This window comes from Calliopsis andreniformis, chromosome 3, assembly GCF_051401765.1.
Source record: "Calliopsis andreniformis isolate RMS-2024a chromosome 3, iyCalAndr_principal, whole genome shotgun sequence".
Lineage (NCBI taxonomy): Eukaryota > Metazoa > Arthropoda > Insecta > Hymenoptera > Andrenidae > Calliopsis > Calliopsis andreniformis.
Genome location: NC_135064.1, coordinates 21,077,118 through 21,090,813, shown reverse-complemented (window position 1 = coordinate 21,090,813; position 13,696 = coordinate 21,077,118). Strand labels below are relative to the sequence as shown.

The following is a 13,696-nucleotide window of genomic DNA, read 5'->3' as shown; positions in this document are numbered from 1 at the left end:
AAATATTGGCAGTATGTAGGATCTTGAATCCACATGATGAAGTGGCTGAGTAGGGCTTATTTATGATATTTTTAATACATAATTTACTAGAGTAAATTTGATACCTTTTTGTAATTTTGCAAATTTTGCAATTGTTGAAATATTCAATTTTTCAAATTTTCAAATATTCAAATTTTCAAATATTCAAATTTTTAAATTTTTAAATTTTCAAATATTCAAATTTTTAAATTTTCAAATATTCCAATTTTCAAATATTCAAATTTTTAAATTTTCAAATATTCAAATTTCTAAATTTTCAAATATTCAAATTTTCATTATTATTTCATAGAAGTTCATGCTGTCACATTACCTCCACTATAATAATAACATCAATATAAATCGTTTACAGTAGTGTGTTTCTTGAAAATGCGTAGGTGATAGTTCTGCAAATGATTAAATATGATCGATTACAAACGATTTTTCGTTCCTTCTGGTTTCTGGAATCGTTTCGAAATAACCAAAACGAAGATCATGAATTATCATCAGCGTACGATCTTGAATCCTGACGACTCCCACTACCCCGCTTCTAAGAACCCCGCTTCTAACGTCAGAGACGTCAACAATCGATAGGAAATATTAATTATTGTCATTCGCGAAGAAGTCGAGTTATTTTAGGCGGCGAGCATAAACGTCGGCCTTGGATCATCGAGTCAAACGGCTTCAAAGGAACTGCGTCAATGGACGACGGCGTTCGTTGCAGCTGCAACGTATGCAGCCGATGGCCGCGCGAAGAAGCCCGCCGAACGAGCGTTTATTAATTTTATGAAGCACTTCATAATGCTAGGAACTTCACGAACGAGTGGAGAGATTGATGGTGCCGCGCGTGGTGGTGAAACAGGGTCAAACCTTTGCCGAATTATGTATGGGATCGCATTAGGGGCTCATCAGTGATCTAGAACACTGGTAGCCAAATCCTAGTGTAATAGAAACCGAATTTCGCCTATTTATTAGGAACAGTGTTGCATACACTGCTCCATCTCTAGAAATTTTCACTTGTAGAGGCATTATGCAAAGGAAATGAAAAATATACTTATATTAACTCTAGAACGAGTTATATTTATCTGCTGCATATTAAGATGGAAAAAACAGGAAGACAGAGGTGCTAGGTTATTTCAAGTATGAGCAACTATGTTTAAAACATTAGATTTAGCGTAATCTAACGTCAGTAATCTCGCTATTATGTTCTATGATGCAACCATTTTTGCATAAATTTTATTATGTTTTTCATGCACTGTCGATCGTGTTTTTTCTTTCTTCTAACACTTTTTGTCTTCTCCTATTTTTTTCTTCTACTATTTTTTTCTTCTGGAGCACTTGTGATTGATACTCGTTACGTATCTCGTTAGCGTTCTTCGTCTGACTGCACCGATGCAAGATAATTGTATCGTCTTGATGTGACATTTTGTCTCGCGCGCAATTGTTATGTATTCCCTTGGAGAACAACGGAGTGCGATGTGTGATATTATGGCAAACGCGATTAATCGATGCCGTTTAGTGTTTGCATCCAGGAGCACATGTTATCGTTGCAAAATTCATGGTACAGGCGACGCTAATTGAAAAGTGCATTCGATGCGTCTGCGTTCCTGTGCAGCGTCCAGCTCATCTAATATTTCCAGTTATTACCAAACGCAGCCATTAAAGGCTATTAAGGTAGTGTAATATACTATACGAAGAAACTTTATTCATCAATGAGTAATTGTTTGTTTGAGTTTCGCATCATTTGAACTGCATATCGCGAAGAGCAAAGTTTATCCTCGAAAGGTTACATAGTATTGAAGACAAACAAATTATCGTAATTCGAGATGTACTGAATACTAAGTATTTATGTTACATAATGCTCGTGTGATCTGTATTGACTACAATGAGCGTAATTGAATTTATGTACTTTTTTTTAAATTTTGTATATTTAGAAAGTGGTGGATCTATTTATCAGAAGTTTGGTATTGGTTCTTGGCAAAGGGAAAACAGATTGTTTTACGAGCAATCAATAAAGCCCAAGCGATTCGTTGTTTACTTAAAAAAGAAAACATCGTCCTTTTATTGACTCAATTATGTTGAATTGGTTGTCCCGTTGTAGTGGTTTCTCTCTTTCATTCTCGATGTCAAACAACCATCTTTGATTTTTTATTCATTCAGTGTGCTCTCAGATATATTTCTGATACTGTACACCTATTCTTAGAAGTTACACTTGATTAAGTACAGCTATTCACATAGATATTTAATTATCTTTGTTTTTAGCCATTCTATTTGGTATATTGCATTGTTCTATCTTTCAGTCTAGATACTTCGAACCTAGTTAAAGAATTTAATTATTGCACCAACTGGGTAAGCAATCTTTTCAATCGATAAAATAAAATTTCCACTCGGAGTTTTTATTAAAGTATTTTAATAGCAAATAATTGTTTAACTGATGAAAGGAATTTCGAAGAAATAAAGATTAAGAGTAAAAGAGATGAAAGGTTACATGCAAGGTCATTTAGAACATGAATATAGAGACTTATGCGGGTACTCGAAAATTACTGGCGCGTAGTTTCGTGTATTTTTATCCAAACCATGTCAGATACGAGAAAGTTCTTTCCTACGTTAGAGAACTGACATATTCATCGACGTTTAGGTGTAATCTGAGTTTAAAGTTTCTATATCAAACCTACCTGAGCTAAGGTTCTTCAGGTGTCGGGTGACCCTTTCAGTTATCAGCAACTGTCCATGTTAACCAGCGTCGCTTACTTTTCTGCCCTTTGAAGACTCCTCGTCACTCTTAGTCCAAGAAGCATTCAGTTATCTTCCTTCTTAAAAGTGACAATAATTTGAAGTCGTCTTTCAGAGTTCTCAACTTTCTACAAACTGACTGGTCGTGAGGTCAGAAGAAAGAAGTTTTCTCTGGTAAACTGCAAGGTCCATTTTTCCTAATTGGAAGAGGAAAGCATCTCAAGTGTAACGCTTTCATTTTAATGAGTCTTGGTGAAGGATTTAAGAAATATAACTTAGAAAATTTTCAAATATCTCACGTCACAGTATTATATAACGAACAAAATCATATTTAACGATTTTATGTCATTTTTGTATTTTTTGTATTTTGTATCTTAATTTTCATATAATATTTTTAACGATGTAATCTTCAACTTCGATACTCTCTATACAACTGCAACTAGGAAGTCATGGAAGATCAGTGAAATAAATGAGAGATTATTTGAAACGTATGTACGTTGAGTTCGCTGACATGACAGATTCCTATCGGAGAGTCTACAATAGATTATAATATTTATCGGTACGATGTATCAGTACACAGACGGCTTGTCTATCGTTCGACGTGGAGGATCGTCAGTCCCGTAACGTCGTCGCGCTGGGATATCGTGGATGGGAATGCACGAAGGAAATAAATACCGTCGATAAACCGAGGGATATCACGGTAACGTTTCGAGCTGAGGAAGCGGATTTAATCGTTGGAACGTGCACCATTGACCTTCGTCACGAGAAAAACAAATCGCGATGTGCTGGGTCTCTCGAGGCATCACTGTGAATTTTTGCGTCGGTGTGACGTTTTAATTTTTCATTAGTCAGACGTTCTAACGAAAAGAGCGACGCTTATACTTTACTGTCAGAGCTGATTTATTATCGCGATTTTTGTTTTCTTTGCTCGTTTATTCTTGATACCGATCAAATTCAGCAGGGGAAACATCGAGGAAGAAATTAAATGTATCCAAGGTAGAATTGATTTAGAACGTCAATTAGGTAGTCGTGGGATGAAATGTCAGCTGAGAGATACGAATGCAAAATGGAAGGAAGAAATATTCTTGTAGAGAGTTTCAAATTGAAAATGTGCTGGGGCCTTTGTGAGGATCCTTTCTGAGGATTCTCTGGTATAATATTAGTCGTTCGTTTGAGGACCTCTTTTGTTTAAATTGTTGATTTTCTGTAACTGATATCTATTTCACTACCAACGAATTGTAAGGATAGTAATTATACAGCTTTGTCATAGATTACAGAATATAATTAGTAATGTGCACATAACTGACAATAAGGGTTAGTGAAATAAAACTTAATTTTAACATACCTAATTTGGTATATATGACAAACTAAAAACGATAAGTATCAGGTAGATGAAAATATATTATTTCTTTGAACTTTTATTGCTACATATTTATCGAGAAAAGTTCGATATTCTTCAAACATGTAAAAGATAAAAAATAATATCCAGAAATTTCTGTCGTTTGGACAGTTTTCAACGTAAAAAATAAAAGTCTGTTTTTTCTATTTATTTAACTATCATTGGCTTAGGTCACAGACGAGCTAGTTAAGTATCTACTTAATTATAAAATCATTTCGACGAATTTCACCGTGCGAGCTTGTTTGTTAAATAAACGTTAGAAGCTCTGAAATAGCTTTCGGTTGAGGTGGAAGTAAAAATGGATGGTGGCTACTTTTGTAACTGGAAACAAATTCCGGTTTCGTGTGACTACGGTCGAATAGTCGACGCCTTGGGCTGAGGAAAAAGTTTATTTTGCAAAACACGTGCTTGTTGAGTTAAGCACGTTTCGGGTGCGCGACACCGGAAGGATCAGTATTCCAACGTCGCTAACACGTGCCCATAGTATTCGTTTTTCAACAGATTTGGCATGTTCAAAAAAATACTGTGCAAGCGAAATATGGTGAAGCTCACATTCACAGTACTTCACACGCGAAACTTTCGATAAACACTTGCTTGGAAGGTCAACATTTTTATATCTCTTCTGTGGCGCACGATAATAATCGGGTCAGTCAATCTAAATTTATTCAAATTACAATAACAAAGTTGTATTTATCTGTAATAACAGCGTAAGCGAAATATTATTATTTCGTGATATAATTGATATCAAATTTCAAGCTTCTGCGAGCTTATTATTGGCTGAAACTACGATAAACCAAACTTTTATATCCAGATTGTGCATCCTCGCGATTGAAGTATCACAAGTCAATGAATTGTAACTCCGTTTTCTATTGCCCTTAATTTTAATCAATAGGTTTGTGAGTAAATTTCTGTTAAAAATGATGCTGCAAATAATTACTACAAATATGAATCCAAGAAGTGTTCTGCGCACGTCTCACCGATTTCGTTGTCGCGAGCCGTGTGGCGTGGGCTCGCACGAAAACATGAAAAAAGTATCGTTCGATGAGTCAGACGTGAACTCGGACACATTCGAAACGTGCACGCAATGGAAATGTAAATAACATGGCGAGTCACGTTTTACGTAACGCTATATAAAAGATTGTGCACGTCTGCCCATAAATTGCGTTAAACTGTAACAAGTTAAGGTCAGCGCTGTAACTCTGCTTGGCTCAATCCCAGCCAAGCAACGATTGCATCTCGCTGATGGACAAAAGCTGGCCAGGGCAGAAGAAAAAAAAAGAGTTGCCGAAGATTTTAATTGATCCACACACTATCTCTCGCGATTCGAATTGTACCACGAACGATATGTCATGCTCCTTGCGGCGAGCACTCGACTCTTTCCCTCGCTTACGCGCTTTCATCGCGATATCAGACACTCGATTCGTCGCCGATCTCAATCTTCTTGAATTTTCACCTAAAAGCAAATTTAAACGTTACACTTTGGATGTGGATGAATCATCCACAATGAAAAGTGTAAAAATTGTTCTCATCTGCATTTCATCTTGACTGGACGTCTAAAATGAATACTGAAGGAAGTAGAGCCGGTCTCTACCTTTTGATGAAATGCATGGATGATTCATTGACAGTGAAAAAAGTGAACAGCTGAGGTTAGTCATTCAGATTTATTTGAAAACTTTGTACCTACTCACCTGAGAGCCAGATTAATCGTAGTTCATTTTTTTCGAAATTAGGTTTTATGCAGCGTCTTATTGCTTTTTTCTTCATTTTAGCAGAACAAGAATACATTTATGTTACGTTATAAGTAAAGAAGATTTAATAGTATAAACTACTTCAAATATTATGTTAAGATATGGATGATTTTCTCTCTTGAAAAATAACAAAAAAGGATTACTTGGGTCAGGTTGGCTTTCACATACAGAACTAGTGAAAGGAATTCAACTATTGAACTGATGCAACTACTCCAGCTTTCATCTTTTACGTTCACTGTGGAATTCAAGGTTGCCAGAAAATTCTTCACTAACGCAGAGAATTAGTTACGTCACAGATACATGACATACTAGGGAGTAAAGAGGGAATGTTGGCAGGGATCGACCAACGACTCTAACTTATTCCCTCTCTACTCCCCATTAACAATCCAATATTCTAATTCTCTACGCCAATGAAGAATCTCCTGGCAATCAGGGTAGCCAGATCGCAAGATAAAATGTCTTACAGTGACGTTATAGAATAGAAGAATGAAGATACCGCAGACAATGTAGTCAGATATTCTGCAGTACCCTTCTTCTATTCTATGACATCATTGAGACATTTTATCCCGCAACCTGGCAACCCTGCTGTGGATGAATCATCCCAAGTGCATACCTATCCAAAGTGAGAATGTGTAAAATTCACCTAAACAGAGAATAATGATGATGAACTAATTGCAGGAGCGCTAAGAAGGAATTCTCTGGATCCTGGCGCGAGGAGATTCTCTTTGGGCACACCAGCGATTCCACACAGAGCATCTGATGCCTGTCTGGACCCAGTACACGCCGCCATCCTCTTCAGGGACGCAAGAGGGGTGAGTTTTCGTGTTTTCCAAACTTTAATTAGTTTCGAAGAAATTTAGTACGCTCCTCCTGGCTGTTTGGGTCGACTTTTATGCTCACATCTTGGGGGACATTATTTTTGAAGGGAGAGCACGCGACCACATCGAATTTTATGGTGTGTTGATCTCCTTTTCATTGAAAAATTCAGTGCTTCCTAATTAAGGTTTACACAGGGGCAGGGATAAGCAACACGAATTTTGTTAATAAACTGGAAAGTATGTGCTGTGTAAAGCTGTAATTTGGCCTGTTTCTGAATAATAAGATAGTCGTTTCGACGCTTTCGACGGAGTTTACTGAATACTTGTTTTGTTTTAAAGTAGATTAGCTGTGTAACTTTCTCCGCGAGTCCTACGTTGTCCTAAGTACTGAAACTTGAATTTGCGCTTTATGCTTATGCCAGAGATTCTTGAAGCGTGGAGGAAACAGTAATCTAGGTCGTAGTAGAATTTTCGTTGGTATAAGCGACTTTATTTACGTTAAATTTTCAGTCGGTGTTTGAAGACACCTACGTGTTATCTTTCTTAGTACTCCGAAGCTGCAATCGCTGAAACTGAGTGATATTTAGGTTGTTATTTCAAGCTCGATCCTTTCGGGAGAACAATAGTCTTAGTGCCTATAGTCAAACTAAAAGCAAGTGACTTTTCGAAGCTTATTTAAGCTACCCCCACTGCATTATTTGAGCGCCATCTGTTGTCGTACCAGGAAGCCTAGTAACCAGCTTCTCTATTTATCTGTAAACATAGAAGATGGTGCATAGTATAAAATTGAGCATAAATTGAGGATCATATTTAATATGTTTTGTTCAACCATAGCTAAATTCAACTATTAATTATATAATAACAGTTCTAAAGTATCTAAACTAAAAGTTTGTTAAGTTCATCTAGTATATAAATATTTTCAAATTTGTATATTTTCTCATATTTTTATATTTTCATTTTAATTATTTATAAGACAAAAGTTAAGAGCCATGTTCATAAAAACTACTTAATTCTTTCATTTGTGTCAGCTTTGTAATTATTCTAATCAAGAGGTGCCTCTATATTTTCTGATAGAGTCGATGGTAACCATTATCTGAGAGTGCGTAACATCCTCGTTTTCATCGAAAGGTTCATCCTTTGATCAGGAAAGCTGAGCAGAGATGCAATCTCTGTGTTTGGGTTCGTTTCCCTGGGCTTTCTTGCGCTTCCCCCTCTCCTAACGATTTATTGCATGTATACCGTCTGCACATATCGATTTCACGAAAAGTGAGAGGAATAAACTAGGTCACGATGAAAGCTCGAAATGTAAAAGAGGGAGGAATTCACCCGAACCTCTAGAATAGGAGAGTGTCTTTCCTATACCCGTTTTTATCATGCTGCCAACTAGGTCGAGGTTACTTTTTTTTCTATGCATCTCATTATACGTGTCCACGTTAAAACGTTTAAGTGAAAAGGTCTACGTTGATAATGTACTTGTTAATTATCTCACCCCTTTTATCAAATAAGCTTCTTTAGGAATTTAGCTAACCAACAGTCGATAAGTATGACGCGATAGTCGATAAAAACGGAAGCGTCTTAAACTGTATTGTCGCTTAACGCAAACGAGTCTATATGTACACAACAGATTGAGCAAATGCCTTTTTCTATCCCACATTATTGAGCTCCTCTAAAGACCCATTACCATTTTTGTGTCACGCTCAACGTTATCGACCGTGTATAATATAAGAGTGCAGCGCCATGAATGGTAAGAATCAAAATTATGATACCGATACAAAAGAGTATATACAGTGATCTTCTATACTAGTCTGTGGTATTAGCACCGACTAGATAATAATAGACCTAACATCCTATGTATTTTTCTGTCCCTGATTTTTAGGGTGCTAGCACCCCATTATCATTTTAGTATCACCGCCAATATTACCGGCGAAGTCTCAAAGCTATTATCTGATCGGTGGTTTTACCACAAGGAACTTATTAAGAGAGCAGGTACACAGAGAAATAGATGAAATCAATATTCCACAGATCTCCTTTTAAAAACATTAAAAAAATCTTAAAGTAGATAAATGCCAAGTAATCATTCAGAAGGATTAGGAATATTTAGAGTCTGTGGTATTTGTTCAGGAACTTCTTTATCGACAACAACTGTGAATAAAGTAAATTTTCTTTCTACCACCATTAGGTTTAATACTTTTTTACCGACAGATGTTCCAACAGATGAGGATGGTCATAAATTCTTACTTTTCATGATCGAATATAATTCTCTTGGTCATTTTAAGTCCATTAGCTCTGCAGTAGGTTAGAAATCAGACGAATTAAGTAGAATCGATTAATTTACTTGCTACTTAAGAAACAGAATGACATTTCAATCTTTTATAGTTTACAAATCTACTTCTTGTTACAATTAAAATACATATAAGTAATTTTATTTTGTTGAATTAACCGATTTGGTAAATGATTGGCTCAATTATCATAAATATAGTTAAATATTATACTAGATATCACTATTATAAAGTAGTCTAAGACGTCTAAGAAGGTATGCAACAAGCTTATTTAAACTAATATCTGTATGACAGAATAGTTGGATTATACGTTAATTTTAATACTAGCAGTCAGAACCTAGCCAGGTTTTGCCGTTGTTAATGTAGATGTAAGCTATTGAATCGTGAAACTTTACCTCTGCATAAAGCTTTTGTCGTATTTCTATACCTGGTACCCTCACAATTCGGTAACACGTGCGCATGAATTTACATAATCTACACGTGCTCCTCGAGCTGGTCTGACAATGACAAGCCACAACGTCCACTTAAATTTACTTCGACCCAGGGAACAAATCCGAATTGACACGTTTTGGCAGATTACCAGTAAATTGGTATTCGCTTATTCAAACTTTATAAAACCAAACCAGCTTTGTTGCTGAAGTTATTCCTCTTGTTTCAACATTGTACAATCACTACTTTTCTATGTCTTTTATGAAACATGTTAAATCACTAAATGGAAATTATTCATGTGTTTCTAGCCGAGGGAAATATAGAGAAGGTACATGCATAAACTGATAAGTGCTTTTAGTGTGGAGTAGTGAATGAGGATTTCACGTTATTCTAAATTGCATTTTTGGATCTTCGTCAAGAACGCGAATCGAAATGATTGCGCAACGAGGAAGCAATGATGGATAGATTTACAAATAGTTGCAGAAATTATTACTCAGGAGTATAGAATTTCTTATTCTCTATACTGTATTTTGTTTCTATTCTCACTCCTTCTATTTTATTCAGGAACAAGTTCAATCTTCTGCTCCAGCTGTTGATGTAGTTTTCAAAGTGTGATGTAGGCTTAACAAAAAAAATTGTAAATCTGCAATTGTCTGGTATTTTTTACGTCTCTTTTCTGCTTTCTGTACTCGCATCCATGGTTACAGAGCGCTTGTCTGTGGGCTTATCGAACCTTATCGCTCGAATAACTACGGATGAACGACTGCAGTAGATAAAAAACCAGTTGCACTCTGTGGTGCGTTACAAACGCCATACGAAGGCCATTCACACGTTGGGATGTTGCTGAATGTTGTACCTCGGATGTGTTTGTCACCATTTTGTTATGTAACGTTTAGATAAAAACTGCTTCTACCTCCTGCAAATCCCAAATTTTTTCATTAGAATTTAGTTCTATTTTGAAGTGAATATAATTTATATTTTACGAATATTTTACGGAGAAAGACATAAAATGAAGTAGAAGTAAAAGGAGTCGAAATAATAAACGGTATTTAAAAATATATAGAGGGTATTCGATGACAAATCTTAGACATTTTAAGAGATGATTCTATGTGCTAAAATAAGAGGAAAATGAAGATAGATAAAATTGCGTTTCAGGCTTCGTTTCTATGTTAATTCTTAGGAACGCTTAAATAACGCGTGAAATGTGTCTGACTTTGGACTTATTCTACTGACTTCGCTGCGTCTGACCCGACTACTGCCAGCAGGCAGTAGAATAAGCCTCAAATCAGACACATTTCATACGAGTTTTAGACATTTTTGTAATAATGAAAAGCTATGAAATGGAGCCTTAAACACAATTTTATCGTTCTTGATTTTCGTCCTCTTTTGACACGTAGAATCTCCCCTTAAAGTTTCTGACACCTGTTGTCGAACACTGTAGAAAGTAACTTAATAGAATTTTTACTAAATATATCGTATTCGGATAGAAAATACAGTCTTAGAGATTTATTTTAGTAATAACTGATTTCTTGAAATTTCACTTTGCGCAAAATCACACTGCGATAAAATTGCCAAAGTCTCAACTGATTCTTGTTCTGTTTGTTTGTCATGAAACGTTATCTATTACGCACGATATATATTGTTAACAAGTTGTATAATTTGCCTGATAAAGATTATTTTCGTGTTTTTTTTTCCAAATATGCTAAGCAGTGTTTACAGAAACATTCATTGTGTAAATGCAAAGCTCGAACGGTCGTAAATCGTTGTCTATACGAAAGGTAAAATGCAGGTGATTGTTCGCAGTTGAATTATCGAACGCAGAGATAGGCAGAAATGCCCTTCATCGGTGTTTAGATAATCGATATTCGATCGTGTTCGAGAAAACAACCTTCAAACGGGCAGCTGCAATTTATGCATCGTTCCGCGGTGTAATTTATTGCTCGTTTTACGTTGTCTTCCAAAAGTCGAATGTCCAGCTTTGCAATGAAACTACATGATATGAACAATATTAAAATGGTTAGTAATAGTGATTATAATCAATAGATGTTCACTCCTGAAACTTGCCCATAATTATAACTGTTCAAAAATGTTATTGACAAAAGTAGTCAACTAATATAGTTTACAAAATACGAGTTTCATTGTTCTTTATTGTTAACTGTAGCGAAGGTTATCGACCTCGATTTTAGCCAATAATATTTTTCATTCAATGTGCACACAATGACGCAAGAATATTTCAAAAAGACGTGGTAGAATATTCAGATAACGAACAATAACTCCATTAAATAATGAAAGTTCTGCTGTGGCCTGAGATTGTATGCTTCTAAAAAAAAAAAAAAAATAGAGAACTTTCATATCTCTAAAAGTTCAATTTCATATCTCTCCGTGTGTCAATCACTTTCCTGATTCATCACTCCTCAACAAGCCCCACAAATACTATATGACCAAAAAGAGCAATATGTCAACACTGATATTTTCCCATATGTTGAACATATTTCTTCACTTCCAGATGTTACTTGTCACCCTATCATTGATTTATTTCAGATAGTTTCCCAACTCTGATACTAACTGGAAGATACACAGTGAGTGATCAAGTTATTACAATTCTGTTGAAATTATTTAAGAAACTTCTTTTTCTAAAATTATGGTGCACCATTTCGTTGACCTTTTTATGCCCGAACGTCTCAAAGACTTGCGAAATTTACGCCCATAAGACGTTTTAAAGACACACTACGTGGACTGCTTAAAGACTTACGTTTTTGGACGTCTTAGAGGCGTCTATTTTTTGTCTGAACGTCTTTAAGTCGTTTTTAAGACGTCTCTGTGCTGCGTGGGACCTACTTAATATTCAGAGACTGAAACAGATCTTTATTCATCTTCTACATTCTCTGCTCTATTTATGAAAACATAGATACATTTGCCTAAAAATCCTCGATCCCCTCATCAGCAGAGGTCCTCAGAGCGCACGTGACATTCGCAAGAGACGATTCGAAACTCCGTAAAATTGCATTCGTTCGGGTGTCGCGCGCGCACAGCCAATGCGCCGTAAATTCGCACAACGTGTCGCGGAGTACCGCCGGCTCGAAGCCGATCCAGTTCGCTACGGGCGACCGTGCTGGTGTCGTCTTCCGTCACGAGAAGCCCTTGCCTCTGAGCCCCATCTCGAAGACGATCATCTTCGAGGCTCCCTGATCCCTGCATCCTTGCCTCCAGGATCACCGAGATCCAGCGAGTCTACCGAAGAACTCGCCTCTATCGAACCTGACTTCGATCCCTTCCAGTTCTATCGACCTCGCGTGGACAGTCATCTAACGTGCGAGTCGACGATCTGTGACGACTAATTCGAACAGTGATTTAGGTCAGTGCAGTTCAAGGTGAAGCCACACTCTGGTCAAGTCCAGGTGCCAGTTTCCAACACGAGGTTCCCTCGACAGCGTCGAAACTTTAGTAGACAGGTCGATAGGGGTGGGTTGTCATGGGAGTCTCAGCTGACAAAAGAGGGCTCCTGTAGGACTGGTGTACGTAGCTGCTTGTGGGACATATGGGAACTTTGTGGTAGAACGTCGTGCACAGTTGCGTGTAATGACTGATTAATTCTGTGGTTGAGAGACAAAACGACCTGCGTCGTGTCTTCAGAAAATTCGCTGTGTTGTTGGAGGAAGAGGTGGAGTACAGTAGAAATGTAGTGTGATTGTGAAATTGAGCAGAGAGTAGAGTGAACATGCTTTGGGGTATTAGAGAAATGAAGTGATAGGAATAGTGGAGGATGAGAGCTTCAGCTTCTTGCAGGACCACGATCTGTTATTTGTTTATATTAGGTGGCACTTACGCGAAGCCTCAATTTATCACGCTGTATTTTTAGGCAAACTGTATATGTGCAGTGTTAGATATAAACTGTAGTAGGTATTTCGAACCGAAATTCGGGCATCGTACGAATGCCTTACGTCCAAAGAACGAATGCATGTACTGGGCCATAAAGCATCCTCGTTGAGACCTCGAGGCACGTCTCGTAGCTAGTTGTAGGGCCAGATCACTTGGAATCGTTTTGACTCTCCCCATGTAGGAAGCAGACAACAGAGGCTCGAAGCAAGTGATGGGTTCAAGACAATTAGGAATCACAGTAGAACCACGATCATCCAAGCTATCACGAGATCCAAAACTGAAGCTCTTGGTATTATAATTAGTTTTATTTTCTTCGTCAAAGTACTATCACTTCACTGTTGAACTCTTAATCGATGGTCTACTGTACCCTTATTATCATTAAATCCTATATACACA

General features: G+C 36.9%; 1 protein-coding gene across 1 annotated transcript in view; it reads left to right on the top strand.

Annotated features, from left to right (window-relative positions):
• Snf4agamma (SNF4/AMP-activated protein kinase gamma subunit) overlaps positions 1–13,696 on the top strand; it is a 111,046-nt gene that overhangs the window by 66,150 nt on the left and 31,200 nt on the right. Inside the window, exon 8 of the mRNA XM_076374908.1 lies at positions 6,574–6,707. Within this exon, the coding sequence (XP_076231023.1) occupies positions 6,574–6,707 (134 nt within the window). The remainder of the gene's footprint in view (positions 1–6,573; positions 6,708–13,696) is intronic.